The sequence below is a fragment of the Geotrypetes seraphini genome, chromosome 11 (genome assembly GCF_902459505.1).
Source record: "Geotrypetes seraphini chromosome 11, aGeoSer1.1, whole genome shotgun sequence".
In the NCBI taxonomy this organism is placed as follows: domain Eukaryota; kingdom Metazoa; phylum Chordata; class Amphibia; order Gymnophiona; family Dermophiidae; genus Geotrypetes; species Geotrypetes seraphini.
In genome coordinates, this window is record NC_047094.1 from 139,425,927 (window position 1) to 139,447,201 (window position 21,275).

Consider the following 21,275-nt stretch of genomic DNA (forward strand, 5'->3'; position numbering starts at 1 on the left):
TTGGAGATGTCCATGTTAGGAGCTACATGTACTCTGAGGTGGTTCAGGTTGTAGGCATCTTTTCCTTGGATAATCTTTACAGCAGTATTGTGCATCAGATGGAGGCACTCCAGATCCCTCTGAGGCAGGCCGTTTCTCCCAAGCTTGGTGATTTCACCTGCCCTGTTCTGTAGTGAGGGAAGTGTGTAGAAAAGCTTATACTACTCTTGCCTGTGCTGAATTTATGACACAGAAGCTTGCGTTGCTGCTGCCTGTGTCCTGCTATGTTAGGTGCTTTCGACCTTCGAGTCCTAGCGACTTGATCATCATCATCAAGATTTTGTGGCAGAATACATTAGTCGATTGCTGGGCCTTGCTTCTGTGCAGTATAAATCTGTTGCCATTGTGGCTTCAAACGCAATCCTCCGCCTCCAATACTGCCCTTCTGCTGCTGACTAGATGGGTGGTGCGTTGTTAGTCTGACATCTCTGCTGAAACCCGTGTCCTAGCTTTTCTAAAATTGGGCAGGAGGTATAAGGAAAAGTAGCCCAGCTGTTGCCTGTGATGTACTCTCTCTGCAGTGGGCCAGAGTGTAGGGGCTGGTGCGCCAGTGCTGCTTATGCTGTTAACCATCACATACCCACCCTACCAAGCATTATGTTTCCAGGACTGTTGCTCTCATTTTAAGCCAAAAATTAATTTTCTGCTTCATGAAACACACAAAAATCCTGAAAATAACTTATTGTACTTAGGTAAGAACTTATTTAAAAAATTTATTGGACTAAATGTGTTACATTCAACATCTCATGTGTTTCCCGTGGACAAAGTACTGACAAATACAAATAAGCTTTTCTTCTTCCTGACTGAAGAAATACAGCAAAGGAAACAATTCACACCTTGATATTTACAGTTTGCCCTTTTACGACCTGGAGCTTGCAATATTTACAGAAAAATAGAACAGGAAGATTACTTTGGCAGAAAATTTACAAACTATACATGATTTTACGCACAGGATGGTTTTGCAATAATCAAAGTGTGCTTAAGCCAAGATGTGCCATATTGTACATGCTTCACGCTCCTTATAAGCCTCATAACACAGCAACCATTCTCCATCAAATCCTTCTATTTCACGTTGGGTTCCTGATGCTGTGCCATTTCCATCTATTTGTTTATACTCTTAACAAAATTCATCATTTTCCAGAAGTTTACCATATTTCTAGATGTCTTGATGAGGTTTCTGGCTTTGTAGCTAAATCCTTTCTATTGTATTAACCCCTGACGTAGCCCCTAGTATCCATGCTGTGCTTTTTAAAGAAACCTTGGGGTTTTTTTTTGTGAACTACATCTCTCTTACATCATTTTGCGATGTGCCAGGGGGTGTTACATGCATTGTTGAGGTCATGTGGCCCAACATTCTCAAAATGTTCCATGCCGATGTCTACTCTTTTGAATTTCTACCACTGCAGACACTAAAGGAGCAAGTGTACAACTTCGCACCTGCCGAGTGTCAATTCTAGAATGGCATTACAGCATCGATACACCTACATTTAGGTGTACCCACTTATGCCAAGCCTTTGGCTATCAAATTGGCACAACTTATAGTATTTGATAAAGTGCATGCATACGTAGAAGACATGCCATGCCCCCCCCCCCCCTTGAAGTCATGCACCATAGCACTTGTTCACATAATGTCAATTAAGGTGCAAGTACCCAGTAGAATTGCCCCGTTTCTATGGTAGAAATCTTTTGGCCGAGTCATGTTTAGCAGAGCTTCAATGAATTCCAACTGTGGTGATGGGATTAGTTGGGCTTTAGGATAGTATATACTATCTATGTAATGATCTTGTACCCTGCTTAGAAATTTGTTTAATTTATTATCGTATTAGGATTAACAATTCTTTATCCAATAAATTTCCCCTCCATAGAGGTACTCGACAGGGCTGTCCTCTCTCACCATTGCTATTTAATTTAGTGTTGGAGCCACTCCTTTCAGCTATACGACAAAATCCCTCAATTAAAGGTATTCCCTCCTCTGATCGAGACTTTAAATTAGCAGCTTATGCTGATGATGTTTTACTTTTTCTGAGGGACCCTTTACTCTCCCTTCCTAATCTTATTCATATTATCACTCAATACTCCCTCCTTTCCGGTTACTCTGTTAATTGGGAGAAATCAGAGATCTTCCCTCTAAATGATAATATACTTCCATCAGATTTGGCTCATTTTCCTTTCTCATGGTCACATGAAGCTGTGAAATACTTGGGGATTTTAATACATAAAGATTCGGTTCATGCTCAAGATCTTAATATATCTAAAGTCAAAAATCTAGTTCTAAACACTACATCACGATGGTCTCCACTTTTTTTATCCTGGTGGGGTAGAATAGCATCCATCAAAATGACTCTGGCCCCTCAAATTAATTATATCCTTTCTATGCTCCCTCTGTTATGCCAGAAATCATTATTTCATTGGCTAAATATGAAAATATCTGAATTCATTTGGAACAAGAAAAAACCTCGAATTGCTCTCGCCAAACTGAAAGCCTCTAAGATCAATGGTGGTCTTAACTTTCCTGATTTCTATCACTATTATATTGCTTCATTAGCCAAATATGGAGCTTACTGGCTCACTAACTCCTCCACTCAAGATCTTCCTGCCTGGTTTGAAATGGAATGTTTTTTATGTACGCCTTTACACATCTCCTGCTTACTAACGGTGTCAATACCAAGGCACTTGAAGAGGTACTCTTTATTGGGTGCAACGCAGCATGCTCTTTATCTTATAGATACATTAACTGAAATCTCAATTAATGTTAGTCCACTCATGTCCCTTTGGAACAATCCCAAAATTCAAAATCACGACAAATCTCTATCATGGAAAAGGTGGCAGCGGGCAGGTATATGGTTTGTCCATCAATTGTCTACCCTCAACTCATTAATTCCATTCGATATACTGTGCTTTACATACTCGCTGCCTCCTTCTGCTTATTCACAATGGCGTTCTCTCACTGGAGTGTTGTCTTCTATGCATATACGATTTGACTATATGACTTCAAAAAATACTATTTACCACTGGTCTTCTTTGTCTCTATTAAAAGGCAAGGCGATATCATCCTTCTATAGTATTTTAAGAGATCACTCCTTCACTTTTTCACCTCACTCTATGAAGCACTGGGATGCTATACTTACCACTCCGCTTTCTGACATTGATTGGGAGCTTTTCTGGTCATCAACAAATCGCCCGCTTTTATCTTCTAGAGTATCACAATCAATGTACTTTCTTATGTGGCAGGCAATATGGACCCCACTTCGCATGTGGAAAGCTAACTTAAAGCAAGACTCTGTTTGCTGGAACTGTTTGAAAGAGGAAGGAACTCTTGATCATATGTTATTTCATTGTACTCTAGTCCGTTCTTTTTGGACCTACGTCTGGAACACCATACAATCTATTACTAACTGCTCAGAAGAAATCTCTATGGACATTGTAATCCTTCGCTCTCAACACCCATGTTTCACACAATCAAATTGTCCATCTAAACTCATTGATACCATGTTGGTGACTGCTCTCATGCACATTCTAAAAAATTGGAAATCACCTTCGCTACTAAATTATACTTTTTGGTGGAACTCTCTGAGTATGTATCAGATTTGAATCCTATGCATATGAGAAGAGAGTTACATTCCGAACCTGCATGAACTTGAAATATAACAAATCTCCATGGTCATTCTTAGATTCCTATGTGCGCTCATCTTCTTAGACACTCCTGTTATCCTTTTCTTCTCTTCTCTCTTTCATTTTTCTTTCCTTTTTCCTTTACTGCTCTCTCTCATCTTTATCTTATATATCCCTTACATGCATCTTCAATAATTGGAGCCTTTGCTCCTCTACAGTTAAACATAGATTTGTATACTCTATATACAGAAAGCTTTATTTTGTTTCTATGTACTTTAAATGATTCTTGTATCCTTTAAAATACTTAATAAAAATTATTGAACTAAAAAAAAACAAACAAACCTAGTAACTCCAGCACTATGATGAAAGTGCACATTGATCTTTCTACCTCTTCTCGAGATAGTTCTCTTTACCAGCCAATTGTCCAAATAGAAAAACCTATGCTCTCTGTAGCCATGCTATGACAAGGCCTTTTGTGAATATCCAAGGACCCAACATGAAGCCAAATAGCAGTACCTAATACTTCCTGCAACTGGAATATATTTCTATGTGGGCATAAGCGTCTCTTAAAAACAGAGAACCTGAACAGTCTCCTTTTTGAAGAGAAGACATTTTGGTGCTTAGGGAAACCATCCAGATTTTTTTCTCTTCTTAGGAACTTGTTCAGGCCCTTAAACCTATGATGACATGGAATTCTCCCCATCTTTTAGTGAACTGGAAATACTTAGGAGTAAAATCCCTTCCCTTTTTCTCCTATTGTGTCTAAAAAAGAAGAGAGCTCTTTGGAAAGTATTTCCTGATGTTGAGAGTTTTGCCATCCAAGAGAATCTTGACTATTTGGTAGAGTTTCCAATACTGTAGTTGTGGATGGTACCCTGGATAGTCAATTTTCAAAACTCATCAACTGGAGGTTATAAGGGGCTAGAAGTTTGTAAAAAAACAAAACAAAATCAACATTCCCCAAGAAACATAGCTTCCACCTATCAGTAGGTTGTCTGTCATTGTTACCGAGATACTGGCTATACTCTCTTAAAGTTTTATTATTAAAAATTAAAAGTTTTCAAGTTTGATTAAAATTTTGTTATACAGCCAAATCAAAATTTCAAGGCTTCAGCTGCAGAGCTGGTTGGGTCTTTTGGGCTCTCTTTCTGGGTTCAGTCTAGTATGGAAAGAGGAGATAATGAGGATACTTACACCTTGGAGAGTAGAAAGATAGTCTTTGCCCTCCATTCTGGTACCTACTGGGAGAGGAGACCACATTGGAAGGAGGCCTAGAGAAGGCCTTAGGAATGCCACTATGCTGCTCTGATCAGGGAAGCAGCCTCCTGCACTTTTATCTCCACTTACTTAAGATCAGAAGTTCAGAGCCAGGCCAGTCTCTGTACATCAATACCCTTCAGCAGCTCTTGATGTATTGAAAAAATCATTGCACTCCTCTTTTTCCACCAAGGAACAGTGCTACTCAGCCTTCTCCCAAGAGAGAATGTCTGAAAATTTTCCAACACCACACAGAATGTTCCACTAGCACATGTCCAAGAACAGCTGATAAGCAGCAATGGAAGTTGCACTATAAAAACCTTCTCTCAAGACTCCATAGTCCAATCTTTTCTTCCGAGTGCACCAAGAAATGAATCATGGAACTTTTAGCTCTTTTTAGAATGGATATGATTACCCTGGAATGGTGAGGTAGCTGCTGTTTCTTGAATTTGGGAGCCTTCTAGACTCTTACACAGAGCTAATCTTCTTGTTAATAGGTGCCAGTTATTGGTATCAGTAATGGATAAAGTCCTGTTGCACTGGGTGTACTTTTTAGAGCCACTGGGGCATTTTACTGACACATTCTGTCATGAAAAACAGCTGCTGCTGCTTCTAAATCAAATGACTTGATTGTGCAAATAAATATCCCAACTCGGAGGCTCAGGTACTCACCAAGACCTATATTGGGTGAATTGGAAAAAAAAAAACCAAAAAAACAACATCCAAAAACTAATTAACAAGCTACCAAAGACATAGCACCACACAACAGCAACAGGACACACGAAAAAAACCCCCTTAGAAATAAAATTGATAAAAAACATGAAGCAAGCTCTGGTAACGCATGTCCAACTGGCTCCATGCGACACTAGCAAATGGCATCACAAAAACGTCTAGTACTTACTAGGTTGCAGCATTGTTCAAGGAGAGAGTAAAAAGCATGAGCGAGAAGCTGCATTCTGTGCTAAGCTATAAGGCTGGAGAAGAAAGATGTGAGTGCATCGTAGAAATTACAGAAAGTGAAAAATGAAGGCAGATAAAGACTATATGGCCTATCTAGTCTGCCCAACCATGCCATCTACTATCCCCCTCTTATACAAAAATGGATGAAATTATGTATACATGTAATCACAGCGCTCTCAAATGCAAAATTTCCCATCTAAGACCAGGGCATGCAGAACAGGTGACACTTTGTTTTGGCATCAGAAGACACTAGATAACAAAGATGATTGCAGCTGTGAGCTTAGATTGATGACAGAAGATGCCCTAATGAGGAAAGAAGAAAGACTGACCACATAAGGCTGGAGAACAGCATGGAACAAAGTGCAGGTCTAAAGCAGTGCACGCATAGCTTGTGAATGGGCATATGCAAAGGCTGACCATGGAAGGAGTGGCATCTACAAAGCCTGAATGCAAACTGTACCACCGACGTCCATTTGTACATACTGCAGTGGGAAAGCAGTGACACCTGGGTCCATGACAGCAGCGTGCAAATGGGAATAGGCCAAAAAGCAGCATGGTGGAGATGGGATGGTTGGCACAGCTGGTCAAGTAGAAGGTTTCATGCATGCATCACCCTTCTGTAAAATTCTTTTTACTTATGCCTAGCTATGTGAGAGAAGGAGTGACAGTGGTACCAAGAGGCTTGATGTGGAGGAGGAAGGACCGCGTACAAGGAGTCAGGAGGTCTGCAGGGGAACTAGCAGATAGACTATTGTAATGCCTTATTTAAAGGAATAGCACAAAAGGAAATTAAGCGCCTGCAGATTATCCAAAATACCTCGATTAAACTTATTGAAAACGCTAAGAAATTTGACCACGTTATACCGTTGCTCGAGAAAGCTCATTGGTTGCCAGTTTCATATCGAATAATGTATAAATTGAATTTGCTCACTTTTAAATCAATAATTTTTAAGACTCTGGCTTTTATTTATAAATTTTTAATTCCCTATAAAACTTCAAGAGTGTTACGGTCAACTGATCAACATTTATTAGTTGTTTCATCGTTAAAAGTTATAGGTACAAGACGACATTCTATTTTTTCAGTTACGGCTCCTCTAGCCTGGAACGCCTTGCCAATTTATTTAAGAGAAGAAAGAATTTTAGATAAATTTAAGAGCAAGCTTAAAGGATTTCTTTTTAAAGATGCTTTTAGCCATTAATTGATTTTTTTACATTTTATATTGAATCTTTTTTCAGTCCATTTCAAATTTCCGTACCTCTCCCTATTGTTTCTTTTATATTGAATTGTATTTCTTTCCATTACCTTACCTACTGTTGTCACGTATGTTTATTGTTATATTGTAATGTTTAGTCATGTTAAGTATTTCAGACTATTTTGATTTGTTTTAAGTTGTTATAAATATGTATTTTTACCCGAAATCTGTAATTGATGTTGTACATCGCCTAGAACCTTGAATAGGCGATTAATCAAATCTTATAATAAACTTGGAAACTAAGGTTGGGGGAGGGGAGAGAGAAATATTTGAAGAAAAATACCAGACAGAGGTTCAAAATGTTTATTCCACATTATTAAAGAGGGCTGAGGCATTTGGCGTTATATTATGAGCCTCCATATATCTGTAGGCATGTTCAAATAAGCAATTAACTGATCTTTTATGTGCATAACTCCCTGCCTCACCTCATATGGTAAAACAAATAGAATGGATTTTAACAACCTCAGATCCCAGCGCTTTTGAAAATGAGAAATTCAGCCACAGCTTTTTAAAAAGCAAATGCAATAATATTTTAGTCTTCTCAGTTAAAGCGGTCCTAGTCCACTGAACTAAGCTTCTCCTCGCTTCTCTCTCCTTATCTACCTGCCAGAGAACTCCATTCCTCAGATAAGTCACTCTTAGCGTTACCCTTCTCCTCCACTGCCAATTCCTGACTTCGTTTCTTTCATCTAGCTGTCCCCTATATCATCAAGCCCCTTCCCTTGTTTAAAAGCAGACTGAAAACCCACCTTTTTGATAGAGCTTTCAATCCTTAACCCTACTCCTCTGGCCTCCACAACCCAGCCGGCTGATTAACCCTTCCCCTTAACTCTATCCATGACATCCTGTTTGGCTGTCTTGCTTGTTTAGATTGTAAGCTCTTTCGAGCAGGGACTGTTTTCTTACTCTTTGTGACTCTGTACAGCGCTGCGTGCGTCTGGTAGCGCTATAGAAATAATTAATAGTAGTAATAACAGTACTTGATCAGCCTCTATTTTCATTTAGGGAACAGAGGAGACAGATGATGTCACCAAGAATGAAAAAGTGAAGGCATGAGTGCCTGTAGAAAACTTTTTTGGGCAAGTTTACTGCTTGTTGACATAAAGAGATGTAAAAAACCAAAATCATAAAAATGTTACAAAAACCATTAGTCATCAAAATCTCTAGGCAAGGCAGGGGCAGCATATATGATTCCCATTGAGGGATCTACCCTTGTGGTTATCACAGAAAAATGTAAATATAAAAGAAAAATAACCTTTCAAAGGCTTCTGATAGCAGCTGAGAGAAACACAAGTGCATGGCATCCACGAAATATCTTATATGTGGAGCCTAAAAACCTGCAGAGTGCTCAAAGTTACACGCTTGGTGCCGGAAACCATGCTTAACTTTAGGTGTGGTTATTTATACCAATGGAAATGTGACACAAATTCTCACGCCTAAAGAAAGCGTGGATCTCCCCCACTATTCTATGACTATGCACGTAACTTGGAGGAACGCCCCTGTTTGTGGGTCAATTTTCTTGTTGTACCGCCCATGACTCTTCCAGTTCTGTGCCTAAATTTACACATGTAAATTTTAATTAAAACCAATTATTGGCCCCAATTGGCTTGTTATTCAATTAAATTGTGTGCATAGAATTTTTAGTGCTCTTTATAGAACTCGGGGTTTATACTTGATGTTTTATTGCCCTGAACTTGAAGCCTCCCTTTGTGCTTTTTTCTCTGCTCTTTGTGTGGCTGGTGCCTGGGCTCCCTCTCTGCTTTTCACTATTATCAGAGAGCAAAGTGCGACTCAACCAGGGGCTCGAGCCACTTGGGCTCCATCAGGGCCTTCAGTGCTCCTCGGCCTGAAGCTCTTCAAAGTCCTCCATAAATGTTTTGCATTAAATTACAGCAACACAATTACACAGAATACACTCCCATCTTAAGGTTAAAAGATAAGAACATGAGAATAGGTAGCTCTTGGCTTGTTGATACCTAATAGTCATTAAATTAGTGTTCATGATATTATGAATCACTTGCAGTAGAGAGACCCATTGCCCTGAAGACTTTGGGTCTAGTTCATTGTTACTTTTCTGAGAAAGTTGGTTCAGTGAACTGGACCACTAGAAATCCATCTCCACCGAGTCAGATCCTCAACCTTGTCCATTCATCCAAATATAAAAGCCATCATCTGCCACATCATTTCCATCCTTGTATATCTCAGTTAATGCCCTCAAAAAAGCAGGAAATACAAACTAAGGACTCTTGTCAGATCTCAGGATTTTAGGGCTCTCTCTTCCTATGGAGCAAAACAATTTTACTGACCTTTAAGACACAAGTCAGTGCAGTGCTCAGACTGAAACCTGTGACAGCATTTGGGAGAAAAACCCATGCACTTTGGATGCAAAACAAATGGACTCTTTAGTTCTTCTAATCCAAGTTCTAGGCACATCTGTTTGTATGTATTTGTGGATCTCTGCACATGTTGCTAATTTTTCACTCCTTTCCTCTGGCACTACTGCCTCCAGCAGTCTGGACAGGGACTTGTCCCCATATCATCTGGTGACCAGCAGAGGCCTGCTAAAGAGGAAAGCGATACATCAGCCTTCATTTTGCTCCCTCCTTTCCTCACACACTTGTGCATTTTTCTCCTCATTCCCACAAATGTGATTCTCTCTCCCCACCACTTGCCTGTGTCACTTCTTCCTTTGCAGGCATCAATGTCATGTCTGAATGGGAACTGCTGGCACTTTTTTGTTCAGGCAGGGATGAGAATTAGGGGGACAGAGGACTGAACTGAAGTGGTGCAGAAAGCTTGCTGATATAATGCTGAAGCATGGGACTTAGAGTATGACCCTGACTGCCACATGCACTTGACAAATACTGAATAGAATATTAACTCGAATCTTTCTCTTGAATATTCTAGAATACTCGCATGTACCTTCCTTTGCAATGTCTGTGTAGCGAAATCCTAATATAGAGAAACCTATTTGCATGAAAAATTCAGAGACTAGTTTTCTTATTAATCTTTGCAATCTGATATGTTGGAAAATCATAACAGATATATGGCAAACAAAAAAGGTATTTAACTACAAAAGGAAAGCAGTGAGTGGTGGACACCTGGAATGCTCTCCCAGAGGAGGTTATTGCGGAATCCACCGTTCTAGGATTTAAAAGCAAACTAGATGCACATCTCCTTATGAGAGGCATAGAGGGATATGGGTAACTAAAATTATGCCAGGTGTACACCTGGCTGGGCCTCCGCGTGCACGCATCACCAGACTTGATGGACCAAAGGTCTGATCCGGAGATGGTAGTTCTTATGTGGCCAGTCTGGTGACTCAGGGTAGTTGCCATGTAGAGGTTGGTCTTTGGTGCCCCTGGGTCACCGAGGTATGGTGCAGACATAACACTCACAGATTCTGGGGGGAGGGAGTCCCAGTCACTGCAGAACAACTCCTCCTAATGGCTCGACAGGGCTGATGATTACAGGTTGTCTTCACTCAAGAACTGTAGCTGCAATGATTGGGCTTAAGTGTGTAGGAAAGGATATGAAATAGGGAAAACAAATCCACAAGTAGGCTCATGCTATGGTACACCAGCTTTAACGGATTCCAAGAAGCTGGAGGATCATGCCAAGGCATAAAGGGCAACTTGTACGCTAATGATGCCCCGTGATTTTTCACTCCAGAAGGGTTAATGTTATTGGAAGAAAAAGACTTCAGAAAACGCTGATCTCAGTGCTAAAGTAAACGTGCGATCTTTACTTTGCAAAAAAGCAATAAATATGAATACAATAAAATAGCAATCCTGTTGCTTGTGGCATCCCAGCAAGGACGGTTTCGCTCCTTTAGAGACCAACTCATCGTGATTTAAACCCCGCCTTTAATTTTGGTCACTGCCATGTGGGATTGGTTTATGTGAACTGAGGACTTTGATTCCTCCTCCACCATAATTCTAGGGTTGAATGCAATCAACCCTCACCCGCTGGCAAACCCTTGGATTAAAGGCGAGGCTTACAACCAGTTCCACACTCTAACTGCACAGCAGCCTAAACTTGCCTCCTGGCGTGCTCTGCCTGCAAAGAACTGCAAATTTCTTCACACTATTATATAATTTAAGAAAAATAGATATCAATTTAGCACATTGCGATGTATACATATTTACTAGAAGGCTACAAAGGCCTGTATCCAGAGGCACTGGATATTACACCTCTATTCTATAATAACTGGGAAAGAAAATTATATTTCAGCTTTGCTGATCAGAAATTCTAGGTGACAGATAGCAACAGTAATCACCCATTTTCCACTGATTTCCACTGACTTCATAGGGCCCGAAGACTCCCAGCACCGATGTTGCTTTAGGAATGAATGAAAATATAGCCAAAGCAAGGAGTGGGTTTGACAGCGGTCTCTCCATGGACTGGGTTTCATGGTCTGGTTCTTCTCTTTCTTTCCCACCTGGCACAGAGATTGTGAGTGGTGGGGGTGAACCCCAGAGGTATGACCTTGTTTGTGCAGAATGCCTCATGGCGAGACTTTCTAATTTTGGTTGTTCAATATTTTTCTTGCTTCTGATCCAAAAATTTTGGCGGCAGTCTGGGCTCTAAGGGCTGCAGTTCTTGAGTCCAACCTCATGGAACAATGAGGTATAAAATTCTGGCTCTAGCTGCTTATTCCTGTATTTATTAATAATATCTGTGATCTTCTGCTTCCGGCGGACATGGGGAGGGTTGTATGAGTCACTTTCAAGTCGTTTCCTCCGACAGATATTAATTACTGTCTGACGAACTAAGAAACCTACGAAAGAAAAGAAAGTAGATCTTGTTTAGAAGACAGAAAGCAGAACAAACATTCCTAGGGCTAATGGCCTAGTAGGCTACTCCAGCCCCTGAGAAATTATCAATAGTAATCCCAGTGAGGATTGCTACATTTCACATACACCAGATGAGTACCACTAAGTTTATGATTCACTGGGATTTTTTTTTAATTCCAAATACCTTTGAAGTCTTCAAAGAGCAAGGAAAGGGGAAAAGCAAAAAACTAGAGAAAGTTTGGTGAAAGTGATAGACCAATGAATCTGGCATTCTCTCATTTACCACAGGACAGAGTAGCCTATAAGCAGCAGTGGCCTGAGAATCTGAGAAATTAGAGTTAAAATGCTACTTTCTCCCAGTGACATGCCATCTATTGCTGCAGGTATAATTTAGCTTGTAAGCTCTCTACGAAAGGACCTATTGACTATATCTCAGAGCCGTTGATACATTTGATCATATTTTGATGTGTAAATGGGCTGACTTAGGAATTACTAAGAATGTTTTTCGATGGTTTAATGATTTTCTGAGCAACAGGTTTTATCGTTAAGGAGAAATTAGGTTACCTGCTAATTTTCTTTCTTTTAGACCCTCCAGACCAGCACAGAACAGATGGGTTTACGCTCCTCTGCCAGTAGGTGGAGACTGAGACATTGACTATGTGGGATGTGCAGTCCCATCTACAATCAGTCTGACAAATAGCCAAGCAGAAACTAACTAGGCTGAATAATAACATACCAACACCACACTCACATGGAGAAGACAAAGGAAAATGTCCGAATTGGACATGAACACACTGTTGGATACTGATTAGAACAAGAACCTTCCAGCAACGCTCCACAGTTTGCCAGCTAAACCAGTCGAACCATGTGTCGCTGCTCTTAATATACTCCCCAACAACTAAGACAACAAAATCCCGAACTCTTCATGAAAAAACACTGACCGGTCTGTGCCGGTCTGGAGGGACTAAAAGAAAGAAAATTAGCAGGTAAAACCTAATTTCTCCTTTATTGTCCCTCCAGACCGGGACAGAATGGATGGGACATACCAAAGTAGTATCCATCATGGGTGGGACCCCCGAAGGTCTGCCACTTGAACTGGAAATGCACTGTTACTTTCACCATCTTCACTAGGAACAGGATATTGGCAATTGCACGATAGTAACTAGGGTCCGAAATTGCATTTTATGCATTTTTCAATATGTTTCAGGTATGTTATTTTCTATTGCTCTGGAAAATCCCCCATCTCTAAGCTTGTACTAACCATCAAGTGTACAAATGGAAATAAAGATACCAGAGGTTTTTTTTTATATCTTTACTACTCATTACTGAAGAAGAGGAAGGATCATTCGCACTTGTTTGTTCTTGAATTCCAATGGGAATTGCATTCCTAATGTTTATTATCTTATGCTGATAATAATTAGCCAATTCTTGTGCCTTTGGTTGCTGTACTTTAAGTTGATCTTTGTCCCGATACATAGTTAAGAGTTCCATATAAGACAGAAGTATTGGGTGCATTTGTAATTTTCTTTATGATGTCTTTCTTGCAAGAGTTACTGATTTCTTATAACTGTCTACTGTAGATTTATAAGAAAGATGAGAAAGATGCGTCTTCTCCCTATGCCATTTCTATTCTGCTTGGCATAAGCAGATCTTGTGTAAATCAAGAGTTTTTCCCCTTGATGATCATTAGCTGCCTACAAGGTAATAATGGAGCTACAGAATCTAGTAATGCTATTAATTTTCCATTTCAGAGGAAACACGTTCCTGAAGTAGTTGATTATCAAATTGACTATGCTGTAATTTAGATCCCGAATATCCTGATGCTTAGGGAAAGAGCGGGATGCTGACCGGATCCTTCGCAGCAAAGGGTCCACAGCTTCCTCTTCGAAGTGTAAAACTGAAGACACCTGAAGAATAAGTCTTGCAGCTCTTCCCAGTAAAAAATGCACACAATCGATGCATCCTCACCAACCAGCGCTTCCAAAACCCTCCATCCAAATCATCAGACCCCTCCTAGAGGATCCTGGAGGTCCACCCCAAGATCCAAGTCCTTATCCAGTGAAACTTCCTCAGCCATAAAAGATCCTCATCTAAAGTCACCCTTGGCCGCTTGGACGATAGCTGAGGGAGACAGAGGCAGTCGGAGCAGGAGACTGAACAGGGTGGCCATAGAAGATAAATACCACCCGCAGAAGACACAGAGACCCCAGGACAGAAACAGGACTCCCAGCCACCTGTAAATAAACCTTGTACATGTCTAACAAAATCAGGGCAAAAAACCCCTGGTGGCAATACAAAATTCACAGCAGGAACAGAAGACACATTTAAGACCTGTTCTAAAACAGGAGGAAGGTCACCTGAGGTTGCGGGCAAAATGGTTGCGCTTTCTGCCAAAACTGAGGGAAGGCCCGTCAACAAACTGTTTCCTGAAAGAAGAAACGGCAACAAGGCCTGACTAGACCCTGCCGCTAAAGCAGGACTGCCTGCAGCCACTGCTGCATCAGCAAGGGAATCCCTAGTGGTGCACACACGAAGGGGAGCCCTGCACACTGACGCCCGAAGGCAATGCCAGTTCCCCCTCGAAACACTTTATGCATATGTCAGCTGCATTCACCGCTCAGCGCCCACAAACCACACTTTTTCTGCTTTTTAGAAGCACTCATAACGAATGCGCCGAAGACCCAAGCACAACGTCACCGTATAAAACCAGGAGCCTCAGGTCCTTTTTATGCTCCTTTTTTTTTCCCTTCTCACAGCTCACCAGCTGTCTCAAGAGAACAGATCCCACTGGCTCTCTAAACTGTAGTCTGTTCCTAACAGGTGGCCAGGGGTACAGCTGAGGCTCCTTTAAAGCAAAGACATAAGGGGAGATGGGGGAAATGGGGGGACTAGACCCTTCTGAGTATGGACCCCCCAAGGTCACTAGGACCCCCCAAGAGGGTCCCCCAAGTTCTTTCTGGACAGCAAAAGGGACAAGAAAGATTCACTAATCAGATCCAACAGGCCCTAACAAACCTCAGCACAGACTGCACAAGCTTACCACGCCACCTGCTGGAGACTGAGAAAAGTCTGATTGTAGATGGGACTACACAGCCCACTTGTACAGTAGCCAAAAGTCAACATCTCAGTCTCCACCTGCTGGCACAGGAACGTAAACTCATCTGTTGTGTACCAGTCTGGAGGGACAATGAAGAATGAAGAATATTTTCCACATGGCAGCTGCCTTGCAGAGTTCCATAGGGCTCTTCTGTCTCACCTCTTGTTTAGCATCTACAGAGAGTTCTTTAGGTTTGCTTACTCTCGGGGATGGAGAACTTTTTGTTTTCATATGTGGACAATATGTTTATCTTATTACCGATTTCTCAAAATTTGTATTATTCATATCTCAGGATAAAAACAAGCACAGGTAAGATGAGAGCTTGTTTTTATCATGTCTTCTAAAGCTAAATACAGATAAGAACAAAATCCTTTGGCTTAGTTCCAATTTAAGTAAAGCTCCAAATATTATTCCATTAAGTAATGATTCCTCTCTTTGGTTTGAGAAAACCTTTAGAGTCATGAGAGTAATATTAGATTTTGCCAAGTCTATGGAACTTCAAGTTACTGGATTCACTTCTATTTCTACAGGAATTATTTTGCTTTAGTGGTACAATAGCTAATTTTGACTCAGGTGGATTACTGCAACTCTCTGCATGTAGGAATCTCGCAAAAACAAAACTTGGTAAAGACTTTAGTTGCAGAATATTGCAGCTCAATTCTTAAAACCAGTCTCTCTCAAACTGTGTGCCACAGCAAAGTGGTATGCCCCAAAGAGATTCCACAGTGGTGTGCCACGAGAGATTCTAGAATTTTACTTTATTTAAAAAAATTCCCTTCATAAGTATACACTAGAATAGATGACATGAATGTTGCATACGCAAGAGTCTGTCAATGTTATGAGTGTCTGTGTATGTAAGGATACAACCGCCCAGACAAGCATCATTCTTTGACAACTAAATTTTCCTCCAAGATTCTGGGCTTTGTGCTTGACTCTTCACTTTCTTTACAAACTCAAGTTAACAACTTAGTTAAAAAATGCTTTTTCAATCTTCATATGTTGAGAAGGGTTTGACATTTCTTCTATTAACATCATTTTGCTACATTAGTGCAGGCAATATTATTAGCTCAGTTGGACTACTGCAACTCTTATATATTTGTCTGAGCAAGGGTAATTTAAAAAGGTTGCAATTAGTCCAAAACACGGCAGCCAAACTTATTTTTGGAAAAAAAGATCAAACACGTCTCCCCTTTGTTGAAAGTACTTCATTGGTTGCCAGTTCACTTCAGAATTAAATTCAAATACACTAGTATAATTTTAAAAATTATACATGGGATTTTTACACCGTTAGTAGTTATCTCACTGAATTCCTTATGACCTAAAAGATCAAGACCATCTCAAATGCTCAAACTCTCATTCCCTTCTGCCAAGGGTGTTAAAGCCATGGGATTTATTTTCCGATCTTTTGCATACATTTTTACAACTATTTGGAACGTATTTTTTTATGAAATTAGATCTCTTGTCTGTCTTCATCTATTTAGGAAATCCCTGAAAACCTATCTTTTTCAACAAGCCTTAGATGAATACAAAATCGATCTTATTTAGCCATGGTGAGCCAATAAATTTGACTCCTCTTCTGTCCTGTTGTTCTCCTTTAATAGCAATAATGTAAAGCGAATCAAGCCCCGGTACTTGGGAATGATTCAGTATATAAACTTAAGGATTGGATTGGACATGACTGGTCCCTGAAAACAAAAATAATATTTTTTATGTTTAAGCAATTTTTTTATTGAAAGTTTCCAATGGTGCAAAGACCTAGACAACAATATAAAACAACAGGAAAAACATAAAACATCTCCAATAAATCCCAACCCCTCAACCCCAACCAAGTCCCCCCTCTCCTCCCCCCATCCCCACACAAGAAAACAAGGAACAAAGCATCCCCAGAAAACTGGAATTCTTACAGTCCTCCAAGGCAATAAACTCCCCTTTTCCCCTCATCCAGGTCAGAATTATAGGGGATAACACTATCATAAAAATGTCCCCTCAAAACCCTCCCCTGCAAAAAAGGGGTTTATTTTTATTTTTTATGCAGTAGTTATCCTAACTTGAGCAACAAAGCAATCAAAGCTTTGTTACCATTTGGATCTTCTTATCTTTGCAAACTTGGATTTTCAGCTCTGACAAAAATTAAAAAAATAGAGAACGACTGGAGTTGGTGGATGTTGACTATCAAGTTGCATTTTGAGTTAATTTGCACTCAAAAACAAGCACATCCATCACATTGTTTAGCTATTCTATTCTATCGACTTTAGTTTCAATGTTATTATAATTACCCATATATAGCTTAAAGAACTTTAAATTGATAACTCTCAAATTTAATTTTTGTTGGTTTTACAATTTTATAAATTCAATTATAATGTGCTGTGAAAATAAATTTGCTCCGTTTATTGTGCCATGAAAAACTTTTGCTCCATTTAGGGCTCTTTTTACGAAGCCGCGCTAGGGCCTTAACGCGCGGAATAGCGCATGCTAGCCGCTACCACCTCCTTTTGAGCAGGCGGTAGATTTTCGGCTAGCTTGTGCTATAGTGCGTGCTAATCCAGTGCGTGCACTAAAACGCTTAGCGCACCTTCGTAAACGGAGCCCTTAGTGTAAAAAGCAGTTTGAGAGATGCTACTTAAAACAAAAAAAATGTGCTCATGTATTTCTTTTGTTAATCCAGCTTTACTGGTTGTCGTGGCAGTCTGAATCATTTAAAAAATATCTTGTCTACCAGTAGTTTATGAAATATTATCTGGGCAGTCTTCTTAAAAGTTCTACTACTGCTTTAGGGATTCCTCCAGGTTTCTGGTGTAAGAAAAAATGAATTTTAGAATATTTATTCTGTTTTCAGTCTGTTAAAATTTGGAACTTTCGGTTCGTAACGACATCTTTTTCATAAATATTTGCTCTAAAATTGTAATACGATTCATCAAATTTTTTTTGTAATATTTCTAGTGCTATTCACTAGATTCTTGACTTGTAACTTTACTTTGAAAATTATTGAGCGAATGTGACTCTGTAAAGCATTTTGCTATTCTATTGTTGTTCCCCTTCTGGGGTGTTGACTTGTAGTCTGTTTGACGGCTTTTGCTTCTTTTTGTGATGCGCTTCACTTTCAATAAATAAACAATTACAAAAAAAAGAAAATTATTGAGAGAAGGCAGGTTATAAATACTTAACTCTCCTAAACTCATATTTAGAAATGGTATTTAAATCTAAATGGCTATATACACAGGTAAACGGGCTAACTGAATACTATTTATGCATTGTTTTCCACAACATTTGGTTTGGTTTTGATGGAAAAATACCTGCAGAAAAAGAGGGTGCAAAAAAAATGGCACTGATGAATTACGAGGCTGATTTAGCTGTAGATAATGATCTTACCCAGAGCTCTTCTGCTGACCACCATCCCATCCACTAGTGGGATGACCATGTTGAATTTCCCAGTAGCTCCTTGCACTTTTACCCGGAATAAGCCAGTTCTTAAGGGATGGATGAAAATAACCGGAACCTCTTTTTCAGGTATGTTTGTCCTGAAGAGGGGGGAAAAAAAGCTTTATCAAAATAATGGCATACTGAGATCAAGCCTAGCTGTTAACTGTACCAGGGGTTCTCTGCAGCCACGGCCTGGGTGCTGGAGCTCTCCCTCTTTTGAGTCCTCTGTGCTTGTGCGGGGGTCCTTCCCATGCTGCCATATGGACCCTCCCCGTCTATTCAGAGCTAGATGTGAGACTTGTGACCTGGATTTGTTTCACTTTTTTAAAAATTTATATTTTATTGCAATTTTAACATCTCTCATAAGAGAACTCTTGCTTAGGAAAAACAGAATGAATCACAATAAAAAGAAATTTGAAAAATTACACACTCTGCAATATTGAAGCATTCAATTATATCTTCTCTTCCTTAGACCATAATAACTAAGGGGGTGGTCAAATATAGGTATTGCGTATCAGGAATAGACTTAACAGCTGAGTTCCTTATTCCCAAATGCTGTTCTATACTAACTAAACTGCTGCCAATTTCTTCAAATCCAGAAAGGCTCCTAACTGTTCAGGGGCAAAAAACACCCACATTTCAGTCCCAAATATGTTACCATGCATTTGCATGGCTAAGCAAGAAAAAATGTTGCACCCAAAATTACTATTGCAGTTCTCATTGCCAGAAAACTTTTTTTTACCTTGAAAATCTAGTCTCAAAGAAAGTAGCTCTCACTGAAATATCGGATAATGTGGTTTCTAACAGGTCAGTAACATTTAGATGTTCGCTTGCACTAAAATTTAATTCTTCTGCCTCTGGGGTGGCTTCTTTCTTCATGGGCAAATAATATAGTCGATTCATTTGTGGAAACGAATGCTATGACCTTGTCATGTGCAGGAGTAAAACTGTGGAATGGCCTTGTTGGCCAAATTCAGAAATGTGGTGAAAGGAGGTCATTCAGGAAACGCAATTATTTGTTGATGCATTTCTTTGAGCATTTGACCTATTGTAAGGATTGAATCTTTCTGCTTTTGCTTTTATCTGTTCTGACCTGTTTCAATATTTTATGTATGTAACTTTTAAAAATAAATAAATAAAATATTGATTCACGGGAGGAATATTTTCAGGGGGAAGATATTTCGCTTTTTTGAACCGACTTTTCCTCCCTTTCTTTGTGGGATTGAGGGGAGAGTGAATGTGCTTATAGTCTCCTGTTAAAAGGTAAGCAACACCACAGACAAGCACAATTCTATGGTGGTTATAATTGAAAGCAGAAAGCAGCCCTTAGCTTTGCAATCATTGCAGCAGAAGAAAAGTGATGGAAATTTTAAGGGGTGCTGTGAGAAGTATCACATGCTAGTCTCTCCAAAGGCTGTCTAGACCAGTGTTCTTCAACCGCCAGTCCATGGTGCGATCAACATGGTGTCTTCGGGCCGGCTTCCTGAGTGCTGCACTGCTCCTAAGCGCGTCCTTTTCCCACAGCTTTGTGCAATGCAGCACTCAGGGAGCCAGCCCGAAGAAACCATGTTGATCGCACCATGGACCGGCCTGAAGATAACATTGGGGGGGCAGGCCAGAAGTCAAGGCACATATATATATGAAAAATGAATGGAAAAAATGGTGTTGCAATTAGTACTATTATGGGGGTGAAGATGGGCACGACTTAGCCCAGTGTTCTTCAACTGCCGGTCCACAAAATAATTCTTTTATTTCCGCTGGTCCAGAGATGTCAAAAGGTTGAAGAACACTGGTCTAGACAATGTTTATTGGAAGCTTCTATTACTAATGACTGGGGAGTCAATTCTGAGCACTCTATGTCCCTGCTCTATGGACATAGTTTATCACTGCCTTGAAATCGTTTATGTTTATTAAATTGAAACAATTTTTTATTGAACCAGCCAAAAAGGACAATGAACACAGTAGAAGGTACAGCATTTGTTCATGAAACCCCCGATCCCAAGATCCCACCCAGCACCCAATCCCCCCTTACCCCGCCTGCACAACAATAGAAACCAGACTACACAAATGAATGAGAAGCTGCCAAAAGAACCAGAAAAATGCTACAGGCATAATACAAAGCAATATGGTAATAAAGAGAGAACAAGAATGCTAGCCCACCCAACTGAGGTCGCTTGAGCAGAACCAAATTGAAAGCTTGACATTCAGGGCCCTGGATTCTGATGAGTCCCAAGAGACAATGCAAAAGACCTCCCCCCCACCAAGAACTAACACGCAGCAAACAAAGACTCAAACCAAGGCAAACAAAACCCAAAAACCCAGAAAATACCAAGTTGGGGAAAGGCTATCCCAAGGCCAATTAAACAGGCAAGGTATTAAGAATCAGAATACAGGTTCTAGGAGACAAGGAATTTATATAAGGACCCCAGACCTGCAAAAAGAACTTAGATTGTCGCAAGGAAGTACGCACCCAACCCTACTGAAGCAACATCAAAGCATGCAAACGATTTCGCCAAGCCCAGTAAGGAGCACGACCCGAAACCCACTCCCCCCAAAGAATGTTATATTTATTAAAGCCTTTCAATAAAACCCAACATGGTTTATAATTTAAAATTGGAAAATTCAATTTTCAGAAAACTCTGCAATGCTTTGTACTGCAAGTTGGCTGCCAAGCAGTTGTCCATTCAAGAATTACTGCTATATCTCATTGCTTCTGAAGCACTAGTAAGCATTCACAGTGCCTTATAACTACACAAGAGATGGTCCCTGCTTGAAAGAGCTTACAATCTATCAAGACAAACACACACGACATAAGAGAAATTACAAATTGATATATTAAGA

At 40.1% G+C, this 21,275-nt stretch overlaps 1 protein-coding gene across 5 annotated transcripts in view; it reads right to left on the bottom strand.

Moving 5' to 3' along the window:
• Window positions 1-10,837: 10,837 nt before the first annotated feature.
• Window positions 10,838-21,275, bottom strand: part of RALGAPB (Ral GTPase activating protein non-catalytic subunit beta) — a 173,317-nt gene continuing 162,879 nt past the window's right edge. For all 5 annotated transcript variants that reach the window (XM_033962658.1, XM_033962656.1, XM_033962654.1 and 2 more), the window contains 2 exons: window positions 18,384-18,532; window positions 10,838-11,901 (listed from right to left, as the gene is read on the bottom strand). In XM_033962658.1, the coding sequence (XP_033818549.1) occupies window positions 11,708-11,901; window positions 18,384-18,532 (343 nt within the window). In that variant the 3' untranslated portion in view covers window positions 10,838-11,707. The remainder of the gene's footprint in view (window positions 11,902-18,383; window positions 18,533-21,275) is intronic.